The sequence below is a fragment of the Lonchura striata genome, chromosome 13, assembly GCF_046129695.1.
Source record: "Lonchura striata isolate bLonStr1 chromosome 13, bLonStr1.mat, whole genome shotgun sequence".
Taxonomy (NCBI): Eukaryota; Metazoa; Chordata; class Aves; order Passeriformes; family Estrildidae; genus Lonchura; species Lonchura striata.
This window is the reverse complement of record NC_134615.1, coordinates 3170212-3186786: the sequence shown is the minus strand read 5'-3', so window position 1 is coordinate 3186786 and position 16575 is coordinate 3170212. Positions and strand designations below refer to the sequence as shown.

Sequence of the window (16575 nt, the reverse complement as noted above, 5' to 3'; positions counted from 1 at the left end):
ACAGACACTGAGCAGCCAGCCAGGAGGACCCCCACACCCCCTCTCAACAAGAGCAGGAAGGGATCCTTTCTCAGGTGCAAGCTGGGCCTTGGGAAGGACCTTTGCTAATCAGCCACTGTCTTCCCTTTCCTTAGCCAAGCTCTCAGCTACAGATAGACACGATGAGGACACTGATAGAGAAGGCTGATCTGGAGCTGCAGCAAAAGCTCACATACTATCCCCCGAAGAGCAGGTTCCCTGACAAGGAGCTGTGCCAGAGTCTTGTCAAGTGAGTAGGGACTCCCATCCCCAGGTGCCCCATGGGGAACACCCAGCCATGTCCCCTTCTCCTGAGAGCTCCTTGTGTCTGCAGAGCTGGGAATAGCCTGGACTTCAGAAGGAGTCTGGTCCCGGTGGCTGTGACACGCTACATGGGAACAGCAGAGTGTCCTCCCTTCCCCAGCACCACGCTGAGCTTTGGACTGCTCAGCTCCCCACAGGTGTGGGGGTTCTGTCCCTAGAGCTGGGGGACCCAGTGCAGACCTTGAAGCCCTTCCAGACAGCATAAATTCTGTCCCTGCTGACTAGCTCTGAAAGAGACAGCTCCCAGCTGATGTCTTGGTGCCAACTAACAGAGCACACTAAACAAAAGGAGAAGGGAACTGCACATGTCAGCAAATCCTTTAAAACCCAAAATCAGATGGCTTGAACCCTGGTGGGGTGGCAGGGCTTATCCAGGTAACTTGGTCCCTCTCTTTGCACCATCGTGATGCAGCACAAGCACAGGAGGCTTCAATTCAGGAAGAAGATGCTCTGCAGAACAGATCATGTGATCTGGTTGCAGAGCAATGAAGATTTCCTGTGCAGGCAAATCTTGTTCCTAGGCCCCAAAGCAATGTCAGGCTCAGGCTATATACCAGGCTAGGCAGTTTCACTGAGACCAGTGGAGACCCAGTGTACTCACACTGGCTTTTCATGGCAGAGCAGCTGTGGCCAGTGTCCATTTTAAACTAATTTTATTTTCAGGTACCATTAGAAGTTGATAAAACCTAGGACCTGCACTCCTCCTGACTTCCCAAAGTCATTGCCCGGTGGTCGGGCCATGGGTTTCATGGGCTTGAGCTGAGTTTTTACAGCAGTGAATAGAGAAATAGCCACTGTCTTTGTATCCTCCATCCACTTGGATGTGTAGCCAGGCTGTGGTTTAAGGACTGTCCTTACTCCTCCTTGCAGAGTTGAGCTGCCCGAGTATGTCCTGGACATGGGCCCTGTCCATAAGGGTCACATTGAGAGAAGCCCTCTGGAGATCACCAACCCAGGGCAGATCCCAGTGTCCTTCCAGGTTGATGTATCTGTCCTGCCAGACACAGGTAAGCGTGTAGAGACACTTCATGAAGCTTGAAGGAGGTGTCTCAGACAGATTAGCTTAAGCCACTGAACCTGGGGAGGTTTCTGAGCTTTTTCTTCTCAGTGGCCCTGCTGGGAGCTTTAGAGGCAGAACTCTCCTGGCCAGCCATGCCCAGGGACTTGGTCTGCCTTGTGACTGCCCAAATGCTTCTGTGCAGGGGCCAGATGGGCTCATCACCCTGGTCACCTCTCAGCATCTTCTGCCCTTGGCTCCCACGAGCAGCAAGTTTCTTTGGGCGCTCTATGGGCTAGTTTTGTCAACCAGTGAGGTCTGCTGTGTTTTGGAAGTGCTTTGTTTGGAGTTCACACTGTCACAGCTCCTGTATTCAGCCTTTATTGAGGAAACAGCCTGTGAGATCCTCTGGTGGATCAAAAGAGGCTTCCAAAAGAGGCCTTGAGGCAAGGCTGCACTTCCATCACACAGTGGCTCACTGCATCTGAGGTGTGTTCAGTGCAGTCTGAAGTTTTTGTCCAGGTCACAGCACAGTGTGGGGCTTTCCCCAGACCTCTCAGCTAGGACACCTGTAAGGCCTTAACATGCTTATGACACATTTTGTGTTTCTCATGCATCTCAGCTGCTCTGTTTTCACCTCTTCAAGGTTTCAGTGTGGACCTGGACCAGGTGCAGGGCCTGGCCCGCAACCACACCGTGGTGCTTGAAGTGCGCTTTGAAAGTGCCCACCAGCCCCAGGGTGACGTGGATGTGCTGCTGCCCATAGAGGTACCACAGCCCTTGGGGCAGCCAGCAGGCTGGGCACAGCAGCAGATGTCACTTGGACCCTCCACTGAATTCTCTGTCCTTCTCCAGGTGACAAAAGGCCCCACATATAACATCCGCCTCCATGCCACCGTGTCTGAACTGTCGCTCGAACTCTCCAAGAACAGACTGCACTTCTCTGACATCCTCATTGGGCAGTGCCAGGTTGAGACCATCCAACTCCACAACTGGTTCCGAGTACCCTGCAAATGGTTCATTACTGGCACCAAGCCTGTTCTGAAGGTAAAGCACAGGCGACATTGAACATGTAACTTCTTGGTTGTGTTTTCTTTCTGTCTCTTGCCCTTTCTGCTCCTGTGGCTGCCTGAGCATTTGGGTCTACAGTGCATTTGAGGAAGCTTCTGAGGGTCTGGATCCAGGCTGGTTTGCCTGGACCTGTTCCATTAGCTGATGCTTTGCTTTTCTGCCATCTTTGCCCATTCCTCCTCCTCTGACGACAGTAGTTCCCTATCTGCCTGCCCTGTCTACAGGTTTTAATTCCAGCTCTAGGCTTTGGGGCCACACTTGCTTTGGGTGTGGGTGCACCATATCAGTGTCTCAGAGCATGAGAAGACCTCACACAATTGATTTCTGTGCCCAGAACAATCACCTCAAATACACGACACCAGCCTTACCTCAGAAGCAGCAGGCGCTGGAGGATGAGCCCTGTCCCTTTGAAGTGAAGCCCTCCAAAGGAATCCTTGGTGCAGGAAAGTGGCGGAACTTGCAGATCCGGTTTACACCCAAGGAGGAGGTGAGATTGGCAGGTGTCAGCCCAGGAGGCCTGTCAGGGCTGTCTGGAAATGAGGGCTTGGTGCAGAGGGTGTGGTATGAGCTCTGCCTTCACAGGGAGTTTTCTGCCAGGCCCATACTCAGCGTGGCTCAGTTCACCCCACAGAGCACTCCCATGAGATGTGCTTTGAAATGCCCACAGGGACCTTGCACAGAGAGCATCAGGGCTGCCCCTCAGCATATGGGGGCAATGTGCCCAACTCTCCTCAGCCTCCCCCTTGCCTGGCTGTATTTGCAGCTGCAACACTCAGTACAGAGCAGCTGCCCACTTGCAGAGGATAATCCTGGAATGACCAGTCAAGGCTCATCCTACTGCAGGACTGACAGACAAAACAGCCACCACACACCTTCCTGGGCATGGTGGGCAGTCACCTGTAGTGGTGTGCTGCCAGCAGTGCCTGGGGCTCTGGCCTGCCTGTAGATTCCCATGCATCTGGGGATTCATCTTAAAGGATGGAGCGTTCCCAAAAGTAGTTTGCCTGTGGCCGCTGGGTCTTGGAAACTGGTAGTGTGTAACAGCATGGACACAAGTGCTTCTGTGCTCACAAACAGTCCCAGGGATCTTTTAATTGCTCAAGAGATGTAACCATCTTTTGTCTGGCTTGGACCAGAGCCAAACACTAAGCAGAGGTGATGACCCTTATTTCTGGCCAGCGAGAGCTGATTTGCCTCTCTCCTGGAGCTGATGTTTGCCTGATGCAGCAGTGCCAGGACAGTGTCTGGACACTGTAACCCCGAGGGCCCTTCCCATGAGCATTGCACTCCTGCATGACTAGGGGAAAATGTCTGACAGTCCATTGTACATGCATCTGCTACCAAATACCCAGTTACAGTGCACACCAGGATTCATCCCAGTTACTCAGACCAGGACACAGATGCTGTAGTCCCTAGCAGAAGTAAATATCTGGTTTCCATTCACCTTGGAGGGACTGATAACACCCTGACCTTGGGGCAAGAGTTGTATTTGGGGTCCTGTCACCTGGATGAGTTTTCTCCACTTTTCTCTTTTCAGAGGTCTTACAGGAATGAGCTGGAGTTTAACATTTGTGGGAGCAGCAATCACTTAAAGCTGCACCTCTCAGGACAAGGTCTGGAGCCACGGTTGGAGTTCAACCCCCCAGCACTAAAGATGGGATGGGTGCTGGTGGACAGTGATGGGCTGGAGGCCACAGCAGTGGTGAGGAACCCATGCGACTTCCCCATTGAGTTTTGCTCCCTGGATTTTGATGAGCAGTACCTTGAGGAGAAGAAGGTGAGAAGGCAGGTCTGGTCCCCATGTACGTGCTGCCCAAGCTTCACAGCACTCCAGCATTCCCAGGCTTGTGCCAGGGAGATGGAGGCAATCCCCAGGGCAAAGGCAACTCTGCTGACATGCCTTGGGAGGACTTAAATAGTTTTTGTTGTTGGGAGGAAGGGAGAAGACAGAAATCGGGTTTGTTGAGTCTGTGTGATCAAAAGGCAAGAAAAGGAATCTTGTGTGTGGTTTCTCTTCCCTACACACACAGATCCTGCGGATGGCAGTGGGGTCTGAGTATCAAAAGAGCTTTTTAATGCCTCCATGTGCTGTGGGTAAGACTCTGCCTCCACAGGTGCTAAAAGACCATGAAACAGAGAAGAGAACAAAGGCCCAGCAGGCAGAGCTCAAGGCCAGGACTAAGACCAAGGCCAGGACTGAGGCTGAGGCCAAGGGCAAGGCAGCACCAGGTCAGAAAAACAGGGTTTGGCGGTGTCTTTTGACTGTGGTTACAGCTGGGACTCCAGTCCATACACCCTGAACTCTCTGTCACCTTGCTCTCCAGGGAAAGTCCATGTTTTTAGCAGCTGTCTGTTCCCCAGATGGTGGAGGAGCTCTTGGGTGAAGGGCTGTGGCATCCTCTACCAACCCTGTGTGTAGCCAAAGCAAACTCCTATCTGCCTGCCACAGACTGTGGAAATAATCGGGATATTCCCTTGTGTCCCTTAGCCACAAAGACTAGGATTGTATGAGTTCTTCAGCCAGTAGGACCAAGTCTAATATCAGTGGCTCTTTGATATTTGCACCTTCCTAGCAACAAAAGAACAAGAACATGTTGCTTTCACCAAGTTTCCTTTCCTGGGATCTGAGGGGATGGGGAGGATGGTGAGGATCAAAGGTAGGCCGGAGGCTGACCTGGTTTTGCACTGCAGCACATCACAGGACTCTCACGTTCTGTCCTGAGTCCATGGTGAAAGGCACTGGCAGTCCTGTCTCTCGGGCTGTCATGCGCCACCTGAGCATTGATGCATCTTCAGAGAGGCAGCCCAGAGGGATTGTTGTCATCATCCATGGGCCACCCCGGGCAGGTACGTCAGCTGCAGCCCAGGGCTGCAGGGAGAGGGCGGGCAGGAGGAACGTGTCCTGGTGGGCCATGGTGCTTAAGGCAAAGTCCTCAGCTGAACAGGAGGTGGAGATGATCCCCTTGGCTCTAGAATTCAGAGCTTGTACCCACGCTCTAGCTGCCTCCCCCATGGCCTCCCCTGGAGGGACACTTGATTTCCCACTGCCCTTTTAACTTTGAAATCTTGTTGGAGATTTTTCCAGGGCCTGTCCCTGCAATGCCTCCTGTGCCAGTGTCACCAAGCATCCCCCTCTCTCTCTCAGGAAAGACAGAGATAGCAGCAGGCCTGTGTCAGTACTATGATGCTGCTTACATATCCATTGACACCGTGGTGAAAGAGGCCATGGCCAACGATGGGAGCCCAGCAGGGCTCAGTGCCCGGGAGCTCTGCACCAAGGCTGCCATGGAGCCAAAAGGCAAAGATAAAGGTAATGCTGGTAAGGAGAAATGCTGGACCCAGAGCTTGAGAACCCCACCTTGAATGTCCACTTCTGCTTACTCAGAGCAGCAGTTTTGCAGTCCTTGAGTCTCTTAGGGAACATGGCTGAAGTGCATCTCTGGCTTGTCTAAAAAAAAAAAAAAGTCCATTTTAAGGGCTTAGTCAGAGGTTCTTTTATGGCCCCTTTTGCTGCCATTCTTGGCATGTGGTTGTTTTTCTAGGGGTGGTGAAGCACGCCTGTCTCTTTCCCAAGTCTTTTATATTTCCTCAAAGCTGAATTGAGCTTGCTCCTCGTGGGCAGCAGTTCTGCCCTGCACTTTAACAAAGAAAAGTCTTCTGAAGTGGCTCATTAAGCCACAGGAAGACTGACTGTGAGTGCAACCTTGCAAGTGAGAGGAAGGGAAGGACAGCCTCCCAGAGGAATTTCTAATGAGAGACATGCTCCAGATGAGCTCTTCTCTCCAGAGATTTACCTATGGCCACTGTCAGGTTACACAACTCGTTGGGCTGTTCTCCATGTGAGACTGGAGACTTTCACGAAACTTCCTGGGCACTTGGTACCCTGAGCTCTGCAGGGTGAGGCCAAACCTGGCTCGGTGCAGGGGGAAGTTTTGCACTGCTCAGTGTTGAACCTGGCTGGGTTGGGAGCTGGTGGGAAAGAAAAGAATCTGGGTCCCAGCCGGACTTTTCCCATAGGAGGATTTAGCTTCAGTGGAGACAGGTGATGCAAGTGGGGCAGGGCTGCAGATCTCCACAGGAGAATGCTGGATGGGTGCAGTGTATGGAAAAATTACTCCTGGAGGACGAATCTTTGGCTTGATCTGCAGGGGAACTGCTGTGCAAGCAGCGTCACCTGTGTGCACAGTTGTTAGGAGGGACATAGTGCTGACTTTAAAATCAAGTATGGGATGGTGTGCTTTACCTGCTGGTAAGAAAAGCAGGGAAGGAGGTGCTTCTGGAAAACAGTGCTCCCAGTGCCCAGCAGACTGGGGAAAAGTGCCATGTTCCTTCCCAGGGTTGTGCCTGTTGTAGGGAAAGGTGCCTGCTTGCTTTCAAAGCCCCTCTGAACCATCTGTCCCCTGTGCAGGTAAAAAGCCTCACCTCACTGCTCCAACCAAGAATAAACAAGCCCCTGGGGAAAAAATCAACAAGAAGGATGCCAGAGGCAAGAACCCTCCAGCACAAAAGAAGGTGCCAGCCAGCAAACCCAACATAAAGGACACCAAGGTAAACATGATCTGCCCTGTTTGATGCCTGGGACCTTTGCATTGTCTTTGAGATGAGCAGGGGCTGCTTACAGTGGAGGCTCTGTGCCAGCCACGGCCTGGTAGGTGGGACCATAGTGCCACGACTTGGGCTGGGAATGTGCTCTGGCAGACAGCTCCACTGCTTCTCAGTGGTTTACTGGCAAAGTGCAGTCCTGGCTAGTGTGGCTGCAGGCAGTGAGCAAAGTGCTGGGAGGCTGCACTGGGGGCTTGCAACCTTGGGTGTCTGCTGGCCAAGGGATGGGCCCTCCAGGACCATCCCCTGGAGCCCCCAGCCTGCACTGCAGGGCTGTTCTAGTTTCCACTAGGGAGGAACCCCAGCTCCAAGCCCAGCAGTGGGAGTTGTTCAGGGCTTTCCACCGTGGTTTCTTTTCCTTACAATGGTCCACATTGCAGTTCACAGTTTCCACTGCTCCTGCGCCGCAGCAGCTGAACATCACCAGCAGTGGTGGGGAAGAGCTGAACTGCTTGAGCTGTGTGCTGCCCAAGGACCTGCTGGTGGACATCCTCAGTGAGAGGCTGAAGGTGTGTGGGGTGGGGGAAAAGGAGACATTCCTGCTCCAGAGAGACAGCACTGGGGTACAATTCGGAGAGGAGGAGGAGGAGGAGGAGGAGGAGGAGGAGGAGGTCTGTACATGCTGCTGGAGGATGCTGGACTGTGTGCAGGGAGCCCTGGGGGAAGCTGCAGCTGCCCTTATTGGCAGAGCCCACAGACAGATCCAAGCTGCCCTTAGCTACTGCACTTGGAACAAGGATGGCTGGTGACATCGGGGTTTGCAGTGCAGCCGCAAGCCCCCTGTGTGCAGTGGCTGACTTACTCTTCCCTTTATTCACAGGGTAAAGACTGCTACAAGGGAGTGGTCTTTGATGGCTTGGAGATCCTCTTTGCAAGCAGCCTGGAATCTTCTTTGCTCTGTGTACTCAGAGCTGTCAAGACTTGTCATCATATTTACATGGTGAACCTGCATCAGGATTATGCTTCTTGGAAAGCCAAGGAGGAAGCTGAAAGAAAGAGGAAGAAAGCTCAAACAGAGAAGGAAGGTGAGATATCTCCTCTCAAATTATCTCTCTTAAGCCCTCAACCATATCTCTGTGTATCTGGATTTGCAGCAGAGCTTGTAAGAAATGTTTTTATTAATCTTTTTACCTTCTGCCTCAGTGTAACCAGCACTCATCTCAGAGCTGCAGGAGATGTGAGGTTTAAAGACTCACCTTAATCTCTAACATTAAATCTTGTGCACAAGTGCCAGCTGCTGTAGCTCAGTGACAAACGACTGTCCTCAGCCTTGGTGCACTTAAGCCAGGCAAAGCCCAAGAACCACACTGCCCGGCCATAGTTTGGGGGATTGTCTGAATTTTGGAGCAGGGATATGAGCTCCCCAATATCTCCTGGTATGATAGGCTGGGTCAGGAAAGGCTGTGAATCCTTGCAGCTGACACAGAGCATCCAGCTCTGCTTGCAGTCACTCATGGTTTCTCCTCTGGTTTAAAGAACTGCAGCAGAAAAAAGCTATTCAGAGGAACAGAGAACATGTTTTGCAAATGGATGAGGACGAGTATGACACCCTCCCTGAGGAGAAGAAAGCAGAAGTGGATAAAATAATACTGGAAACGAAGACTATACAGACGGAGGGGTGAGTAAGCCGTCCATGGGTTACTGCTCAGAGTCCCTAGAGGGTTTCCAAGGACTCTGAGCTCAGAGGTATTTGATAGCAAAGGCCAGAAGCAACACAAGGATGGCCACTCTCTTAGCTCCCTGGCTCCCAAGAGAGGAAGCACCTTCTTCTGTTGAGCTAGAACATCATCTTCTCTATTTTAGTGGTGAGCCCTCCTGGCTTACATGCTGCCTGCAGGGAGCTGGGCTCTGGGCTTGCCTTGGCACTGCCTGTAGAAGTCTCTTCAAGTCCATGATGTTGATTTATGCCTTCTTTATCATCTCCCTTCTTCACCAAAACAGTGGGATTGTGCTATGGGCAGGTGTGAGGCACAGGGTCCTGGTCCTGCCACAGATGAAGTCCTTGCAATGCTGAGCTGCCAAGGTTCTCCTTATGGTGGGACACCACCCATAAAAGCTCCCGTCCTTTAGGCTCCCCTTCCGCTGCAGCAGTAGGCAAGCTCTGCTCCAGCAAGGCAGCCCAGCTCAGGACTCACAGGAAAATTGTGGAGCTGGGAGTGGAGGCTGCTTGAAGCAAGCCTGTGTATCAGGGCTCCTTTCAGCCCAGGCTGAAGTTGGTTTCATGGCGAGGTGACAGACAAAGCTGCTTCAAATTGTTTGCATGGCAGATAGCACTGGTTTGCTTGGTCACAGCTGATTCCAGCAGGAAACCTGGCTGACAGGAGCCTGTCTTGCAGGAGAGGATTCCTGCAGCCTTTGCTTTGTGACTGAAAGGATTATTCACATGAAGGGGCAGGCTGTGCCCAGGGAGAAGGGGGCTGAATGAGCGGAGGATGAATTGTAGGAGAGATAAGCAGATGTTAGCAATCTGTGTTCTGCTTTAAACTGGGAAATCAAGAGACAAAGAGCGTTTTCAGGCATCAGCACAGAGAGCTGGTGGATCAGCCTTTGGCATTGAGCTGGAGGTGTCTGGGTGTGCCTTAAGAGGGAGGTTGCAGTCGAGCCTTTACGGTGGCAAGGCATAGGTTTGGTTGGTCCTGGAGGTCCTCTTCCACCATGGCACTCACTTGGGATGTTCCCAACCTCTGTGGGTTGAGGAAAATCCACAGAAATGGTCTCATGATTCTGCCTGGCCTCGGGGTCAAGGAATGAATTGCAGGGCCAGCCAGGACTAGTGAGCCCAAGTTTCTGGTGGTGACTCTCTGCGATGTTTTCTATTTTGTTTGCTGAAGGGAGCTGAAGGAGGTGGCTCAAAAGCTTGAGGAGGAGGCAAAAGACTTAGGGGAGGAAGAGAGGCAGAAGGAGGAAGAGAAGCAGAAGAAGGAAAATATACGTATCTCCGTGGGGAAGCAGCCTGAAAAACCACAGAAGGAAGGCAAACCCCCAGAGAAGAAGGAAACCAAAGCCCCAGAGAAGAAGGAAACAAAAATCCTAGAGAAGAAAACCAAATACCCAGAGAAGGAAACAAAAATCCCAGAGAAAAAAGAAACCAAAACCTCAGAGAGGAAGGAAACCAAAATCCCAGAGAGGAAGGAAACCAAAATCCCAGAGAGGAAGGAGACCAAAGCCCAAGAGAGAAAGGAAACCAAAGGCCCAGAAAAGAAGGAAACAAAAATCTCAGAGAAAAAGGAAACCAAAGCCTCAGAGAAGGGGGCACCCAAAGCCCCAGGAAAGGGGGACTCCAAAGCCCCACAGAAAAGGGGAACCAAAACCTCTGGGAAGGAGGAAACCAAAGCCCCAGAGAAGAGGGGAGTCAAAGCCCCACAGCAGAGGGAAACAAAAGCCCTGAAGGAGGAAACCAAAGTCCCAGAGAAGGGGGAAGCCAAAATCCCAGAGGACCCAGCTGAGATGGAGAACTTGATCCTGAGGTTTCAGATCTACGAGTCGTCACAGCAGAACATCGCAGAGGTTTTCTCCTCCTGGGACAGAGTTCAGGGTACTATGCAGTTACCTATGATCCAAAAGGGAAACAAGTCCCAGCCTTCAAGTGAAAACAAAGGTCTAAAGAAAACCAGTAAACCTCAGGAGAAGGTGAAGAAACCTGAACGTGAACGTGTAGGCCAAAGGAGTCTTCAGTCATCTCAGCTGGGGATGCAAAGTGAAGCTGCAGAAGGGGCAGTCAGTGACAAGCATGTTGGGGTGCCATGCCTGGACATCCAGGTCTCAGATCCCAAGGCCATGATCAGGGAGATCCTGAGGGATGGGAAGCTGCCAACGGAAGACCAGGTAAAACCCTGCAAGGCTGAGATCTTGAGCTTGCCATGGTCATGGGCCCTGGAGCATTGTGTCCCCCAGGTGATAATGGCACAGAGCCTTGTCCAGGCCCCTGATGATGTTCCGCAATGGCTCTGTACCATCTGTGTGGATGGGGAGGTTATCACCATCCCTCAGATGGGCAGGAAGTGTGAGTGCTTTGTGTACAAGTGTCCCATCTGTTCAGAGTTTCCCAGCCCGGAAATCATTATAAACAGTCCCAGGACAGGGCAGCTCATAGTCATTGTTTTCTTCCGCTGAGTCACTTGGGAGAGGTTTCTCTCCTGGTCCCACTTGTAGCTCTTGATTCTGCTCTGGAGCTTGCTCACCCCACTGGGCATAGCAAAGCACTTATACTTCATATAAGTCAAAAAACTCATTGCCAAAAGCCCAGTGCCTTTGAAGAAGGATGGAGGAGACAGAAGTATAAGCAGGATTTTCTCTTCTGATTTAGATGCTGAAACATCTGGGACTGCGTCCCGACGGCCCTCCCCTTGCCCCTGCTGCTGTGCTCTCCATGGTCAAGTACCCAGAGGAGCGGCTGGGCCCTGCAGAGCGTGTGGAGCCCTTCACCATTGTGGCACCGCGAGGTGCTGCTGTGGAAGACAATCTGGTGGGTGCTCCAGTGGTGCCAGGGCAGGGACCAGGCTGGATGGGGGCATGGGGGACAGGTTGGATGGAAAGAGCATTGTGGAGAGGTAGTGAAGATGTGATGGGGCCTCGTGTCTGCAGGTCTCCTTTCTGTCAGGGATGGGACAAAAGAGACAGCTCTGTGGAGACAGAGCAGTTCTGTAAGACAAGAGGTAAAAAATCACTTAAAACCATCAACTTGCTTTGAGGAGAGTCCTGAGTTTGAAGGAGTGTCCTAGGCAAAACACCAATAAGGAAGACCAAGTCCATGGGCAGGTGGACTTACTTATTTATTCTCTCTTCTGTTGGTGAACAAACCCTCATTTTGCTTTCCAGGATGGGGATGTCTCAGGGCTCACCTCTCCCTCCCTTTTCTCTCTCCCCTTAGGCCGAGGCCCCAAATGTGAAGGGCAGTTCTGCTGAGGGCCAACCAAAGACAGGTACAGCAGCCAGCAGAGACAGCTCTCTAAAGGAGAAGCAGAGAAGTCCCCAGGATTCCTCTGCAACAAGGTCCAAAAGTATGCTGGAAAGTGCCTCAAACCCCACAGAATTCCTCAGGTGAGGCGCACAGGAGGAAGTGATACCTCTGCTTCTTTGGTCCTCTTGCCAAACAAGGCCCATCATCCCCAGCTCCACAGTGACCCTGTGCCAGCGCCTCCACGGGATGGCGAGTGCACCCTCCTTGTTTCGTTTGCTCCTCAGCAATGTCTGAAGGCTCCTCTTTAATTGCCAGGCTGAAACGGTACCGGTGGCTAGTGCCTGCCCACGGTGAGGTGAAACTGAAGGTCCACTTCTCCACCAAAAAGCCAGGGAAATTTGAGCAGACACTGAGGTTTGAGCTCGTGCAGACAAAGCACCCGTACGAGCTGCCCTGCTGTGGCACCGGCCTGTACCCCAGCATCAGCCAGGACCCACAGTAAGGCTGGCCCCTGGCAGCCCCCACAGCACAGCTGCCCCTGAACTCACAGCCAGGGCTGACCCCTGGGGCTTCTGCCTGGGCAGATCGTGCTGCCTGAGGTCACCCAGCACCTCCTCCTGTGCTGGAGCTGGCAAGGCAGATGGTGCCTCAGCCACCAGGAAGGGTTTTGGCTTTCTGACTACATTTCCTGCTTGGAGCATCTCATAGCTCCTCCTTCCCCACTTTCTCTGCCCAGGCTGGTGTTTCCACAGTGGAGGGAGACCATGGAGGCAGATGACATCATCTTCAAGGAATATGTTGAGAGCACAAAGCAATTCCATTTTGGACCACTGCTGTGTGGGAAATCAAGAGACTGGTATGTGCTCCCTGCTGGGCTTTGCACTTTTGTGGACACTCCTAGGGAGAACAGGCTGTCCTGGTGGCACAATCCAGGGCAGTCCCCAGCAGAGTCCTGGGAGACACATGGGTTTGAAGGACCACGGATGTGTGAACTTGAGCAGATAAGAGGCAAATGAGCCTTGGAGGAGCTGCTCTGCCTGCCCAGTGGGTGCCTTGGTGGCCACCTTGGTGGCCAGAGCCACATGCTGCTGCCAGTCCAAAAGTGATTTGGGGGCAACTTCTGTCCCCCTCCACATCTCAGCTTCACCCCTTAGAAAATGAACTTTATGGTGATTTTTGAAATGCTTTGAGCTCTGCAAGTAGCCTGATCAAGCAATTATTCTGTAGATGGTTTTGTAAACCTTTTATTAATCTGGAATTATTAATAAGATTTTATGGTTGACCTGCCAATGGGTATCAGGAGGAACGTACAGCAGGAATTACATTTTCCTGTAAAAACGTTGCATCCTCACTGCTGGATAAAGTTTGCCTAAACACACTGTCATTGAAGCTATTGTGTATTTCTACTTTTACTGTCACTCTTTTTTTTTCAATAATATTTCAGATCTTGTCTCCATAGGAACTCTGGAGGGCTAAGTCTATTTTGACAACCCAAGGAAATGAAATCAAAATAGTTTAAAATAGCAGACAATCATTAGCCAGATTGATGGATGGTCTGGGATTTGTGTTTGCTTCTTTTACCCTTTCACTCCAAAGTCATTTCCACACCTGAGAGAAGGGTCATTTGTTATATTTTTGCATTTCTCTTGAAAATTGATGCTTTATATTTCTTTCTCAGACTTTGAGCTAACCCATGAAATTCAAACCAGTTTCATGACTTTGATGAAAAAGATTAGCTAAACTCTTTTTCCAAAAGCCTTTCTTTATACCCTGCAGGGAAGGCACACCAAGAAAGAAGGGGAAAGAAGCCATGTGCCTGGTGCACTGTTATTTTTCTGGGCACCTTTGAATTTGCATTGTATCAAAAACTCTCAAAGTGGCCTGAGCATCATCAGGCTTCTGGGCTGGAGACACCAAGTCCGGGGGAAGGCATCAGAGTAAGGCCAGGCTGAGCACACGCCCATGCCCCTGACTGGGATCCATTTCCCTCACTTGTTTGTTAGAGTAGGGTCTTCCAGCACTGCTTGCTCAGGTGCACACGGTGCTCTCCTCTGTGTGTGGCAAAGGCAGCAGTCTGCTCTGCAGCCTTTTCCCCTTTTGTGGACAGGTACAAGTGCCAGAACTGTCCCAGCAACTCGGAGAAAATAACCATCCTCAACAACTCCCCCATGAACATAGAGGTCCAGTTCTCCTTTGAGAATGCTGGGAAAGCAGCGACGTTCCTCTTGAACTCTCGCAGGATGGCGCTGAAACCAAAGGAGAAGCAGGTAGGAGAAGGGCAGGCAGAGCAGCACCGTAGAAGTGCCCAGGGGCTGCTCCTCCTGCTCACACACAGAGCTCTTTCAATTTCTTCCTGTGGGGCCGTGTCCAGGAGCTGACCATTTGGGCATACCCCACTTCCCCTGGCTTCCTGCAAGACAAACTCATCTGCAGCATTGGGAAGAACCCGGAGCCAGTGGTCTTCAGCCTGTGCTGCCATGGGGTGCACGTGAAGCTGGACGTCAGCCCCCTGGAGCTGTCTTTTGACAAGCTGCTTCTGCACAGGTCAGTCATCCCACAAGCACTCCAAAACTTGTGACAAAGAGAAAACGTTTGACTCTGGTTTCCAGGGCATGGATGGAGCTGCTCCAAGTTGCATTCAGTGGCCAGGCTGGTGTGACCATCCAGCAGCTGACACCAAGTGCCTTCCTGTCTCTGCAGGACTGACAACAGGACCTTGGTCCTGAGAAACAACACCCTGCTGCCCGTGGCCTGGCAGCTCAGTGGGCTGGATGACCTTGCTGAGGACTTCTCCTTGTCACGAGATAAAGGCACCATTGATCCCCGCTCAGAGTTGGAAGTGACAGTGCATTTCAAGGCCGGGCAGATTGGCAGCATTGAGAAGAGCCTCCGATTAGAGGTGAGAGGGGCTGTGCCCTGCCTGGCAGAGCGGGGCACAGTGAGCAGCTGTGTGCTGCTAGGGACAGAGCCAGGAAGAGCTGCACCTGACAGACACAAGGGTGCTGTGACCCCAGCTTCTGCCTCTGCACAGCGTTTGCCAGAATGTGCAGTGCGTCCACATCCCCCCAGATAACCAGACACTGCATCCTGAGCCTGTACCACAACCACCTTGTCCCTGTGAGTGGTTGAAGGTTGCTGTGTGGTTGTACAGACTGCAGCGTGATCTCTACATTCCTCCTGGACTTTCTCTGAAGCTCTTGCATAGTGCAACAAACTCTCCCCCTGGGATTTTGTTCCCCGTGGATTAGGGGCTGCATTTTAGAGAGGGTGCTAGGTGATTGGAGAAGGTTGTCAATGCCACCTGCTCTGAGACACCTCACACTTCTTGTGGTTGTTCTTACATCTCTGTGCCTCTCAAGGATGCTTTAGCAGCAACATTCCCTGCTGTGGGAGTGCAGAGTTGGGCTGATAGGGTTTTTTACTGCAGCAGAATCCCACTGGGGCAGCCCATGAGATAAACAGCAAAGCTTGGGAGTCCTGCAATGCTTGTGAAGCCAGGGAGGCCGTAGGGGAAGCAGCCAGCAGAGACAAGGGCTGTCAGGCTGTCTACCAAAAGAATAATTAATGAACAGTGTCTGTTTCTTGCTGCCTCAGGTTTCAGATACAGAAAACATCCTGGGGATTGTTCAGACTGAAAACATCAAAATCTCTGCAGAAGCCTATGACATTCCTCTGAGCATCGACATCCCTGAAGGTCAGTGGATGCCTCCCAAACAAAGCAGTCCAGGTGCACTACATTACCCTGGGAGGTGGGCAACCAAAGCACATTGGGATGGGATGGGATGGGATGGGATGGGATGGGATGGGATGGGATGGGATGGGATGGGATGGGATGCAAGGATGGCATGGACACATAAAGCACGTACCCTGCAAGGTGCATGGAATAAAGCATTGTCAGCGCACTGACAGCCTTAAGTCTCTCCCCTCTGATCTCTGAAGTGTGCAGCTTCATGTGCAGATTGGATTTTGGGGCTTTGAAACAACAGTGACGTGAACAGGCAGTTGCAACTCCCACAGGCTCAGCACAGCATATAAAGCAATTGGATTTGTGTTTGGAAGCGAGGAAATGGGAGACAAGCTCCTTAGGTACTAAGCCTGCAGATATTTTGAGTGGGAAGAGAAAGGGTAGACAAGTAGCTGGAAAACACTTCCAAGAATGGAAACTTGCTGAAAAGGGTTTTGTGCCAAGACCTCCATGTAGTTTGTGACCTGGTATATTCTGCAACCATGTTTGACCTTGCTCTGTGGGTTTTCTGCAGGTCCAGATGGAAGCTTGGAATTTGGAACCATTAATGTCCTGGATAATGTGAAGAAAGTCCTGAGTCTGAAGAGCAAAGGGGTATACAACACTGAGTACAGGTGAGTCCAGCTGCCTGGTAGTGAGCATTTCCTCAGGCTCCCAAGCCCGTGTTCTCCCTCTGTCAATGGCTAGAACTGTTTCCATGCTGGCTGCCTCATGGTAAATAAAAACCCTGGGCTCTCTGATCTCAATTATTCTACCAGAGAATCCAGCCACAAACCAGCAGTTCTTCACAGCTCAGCTGGAGCCCAAAGGAGAGCCCCAGAAATGTCAGCCACTGAAATGCTGAGATTCATTGCCTTTCTTTGATGGTCACCTCCTTTCTCTTTCTGAGACTCTGTAAAGGAGTGAATGAAAAATTTT

The 16575-nt window shown here is 51.6% G+C and overlaps 1 protein-coding gene across 1 annotated transcript in view; it reads left to right on the top strand.

Moving 5' to 3' along the window:
• The window catches only part of LOC144247090 (hydrocephalus-inducing protein homolog), a 29488-nt gene that overhangs the window by 6135 nt on the left and 6778 nt on the right, over window positions 1-16575 (top strand). The window contains exons 5-24 of the mRNA XM_077786428.1: window positions 135-268; window positions 1213-1349; window positions 1986-2107; window positions 2195-2386; window positions 2745-2897; window positions 3948-4187; window positions 4525-4639; window positions 4984-5054; window positions 5207-5257; window positions 5411-5720; window positions 6819-6958; window positions 7393-7521; window positions 7833-8037; window positions 8489-8630; window positions 9844-10837; window positions 11319-11562; window positions 14330-14456; window positions 14613-14811; window positions 15507-15606; window positions 16172-16271. Coding sequence (XP_077642554.1) covers window positions 135-268; window positions 1213-1349; window positions 1986-2107; window positions 2195-2386; window positions 2745-2897; window positions 3948-4187; window positions 4525-4639; window positions 4984-5054; window positions 5207-5257; window positions 5411-5720; window positions 6819-6958; window positions 7393-7521; window positions 7833-8037; window positions 8489-8630; window positions 9844-10837; window positions 11319-11562; window positions 14330-14456; window positions 14613-14811; window positions 15507-15606; window positions 16172-16271 — 3905 coding nt within the window. The remainder of the gene's footprint in view (window positions 1-134; window positions 269-1212; window positions 1350-1985; window positions 2108-2194; window positions 2387-2744; window positions 2898-3947; window positions 4188-4524; window positions 4640-4983; window positions 5055-5206; window positions 5258-5410; window positions 5721-6818; window positions 6959-7392; window positions 7522-7832; window positions 8038-8488; window positions 8631-9843; window positions 10838-11318; window positions 11563-14329; window positions 14457-14612; window positions 14812-15506; window positions 15607-16171; window positions 16272-16575) is intronic.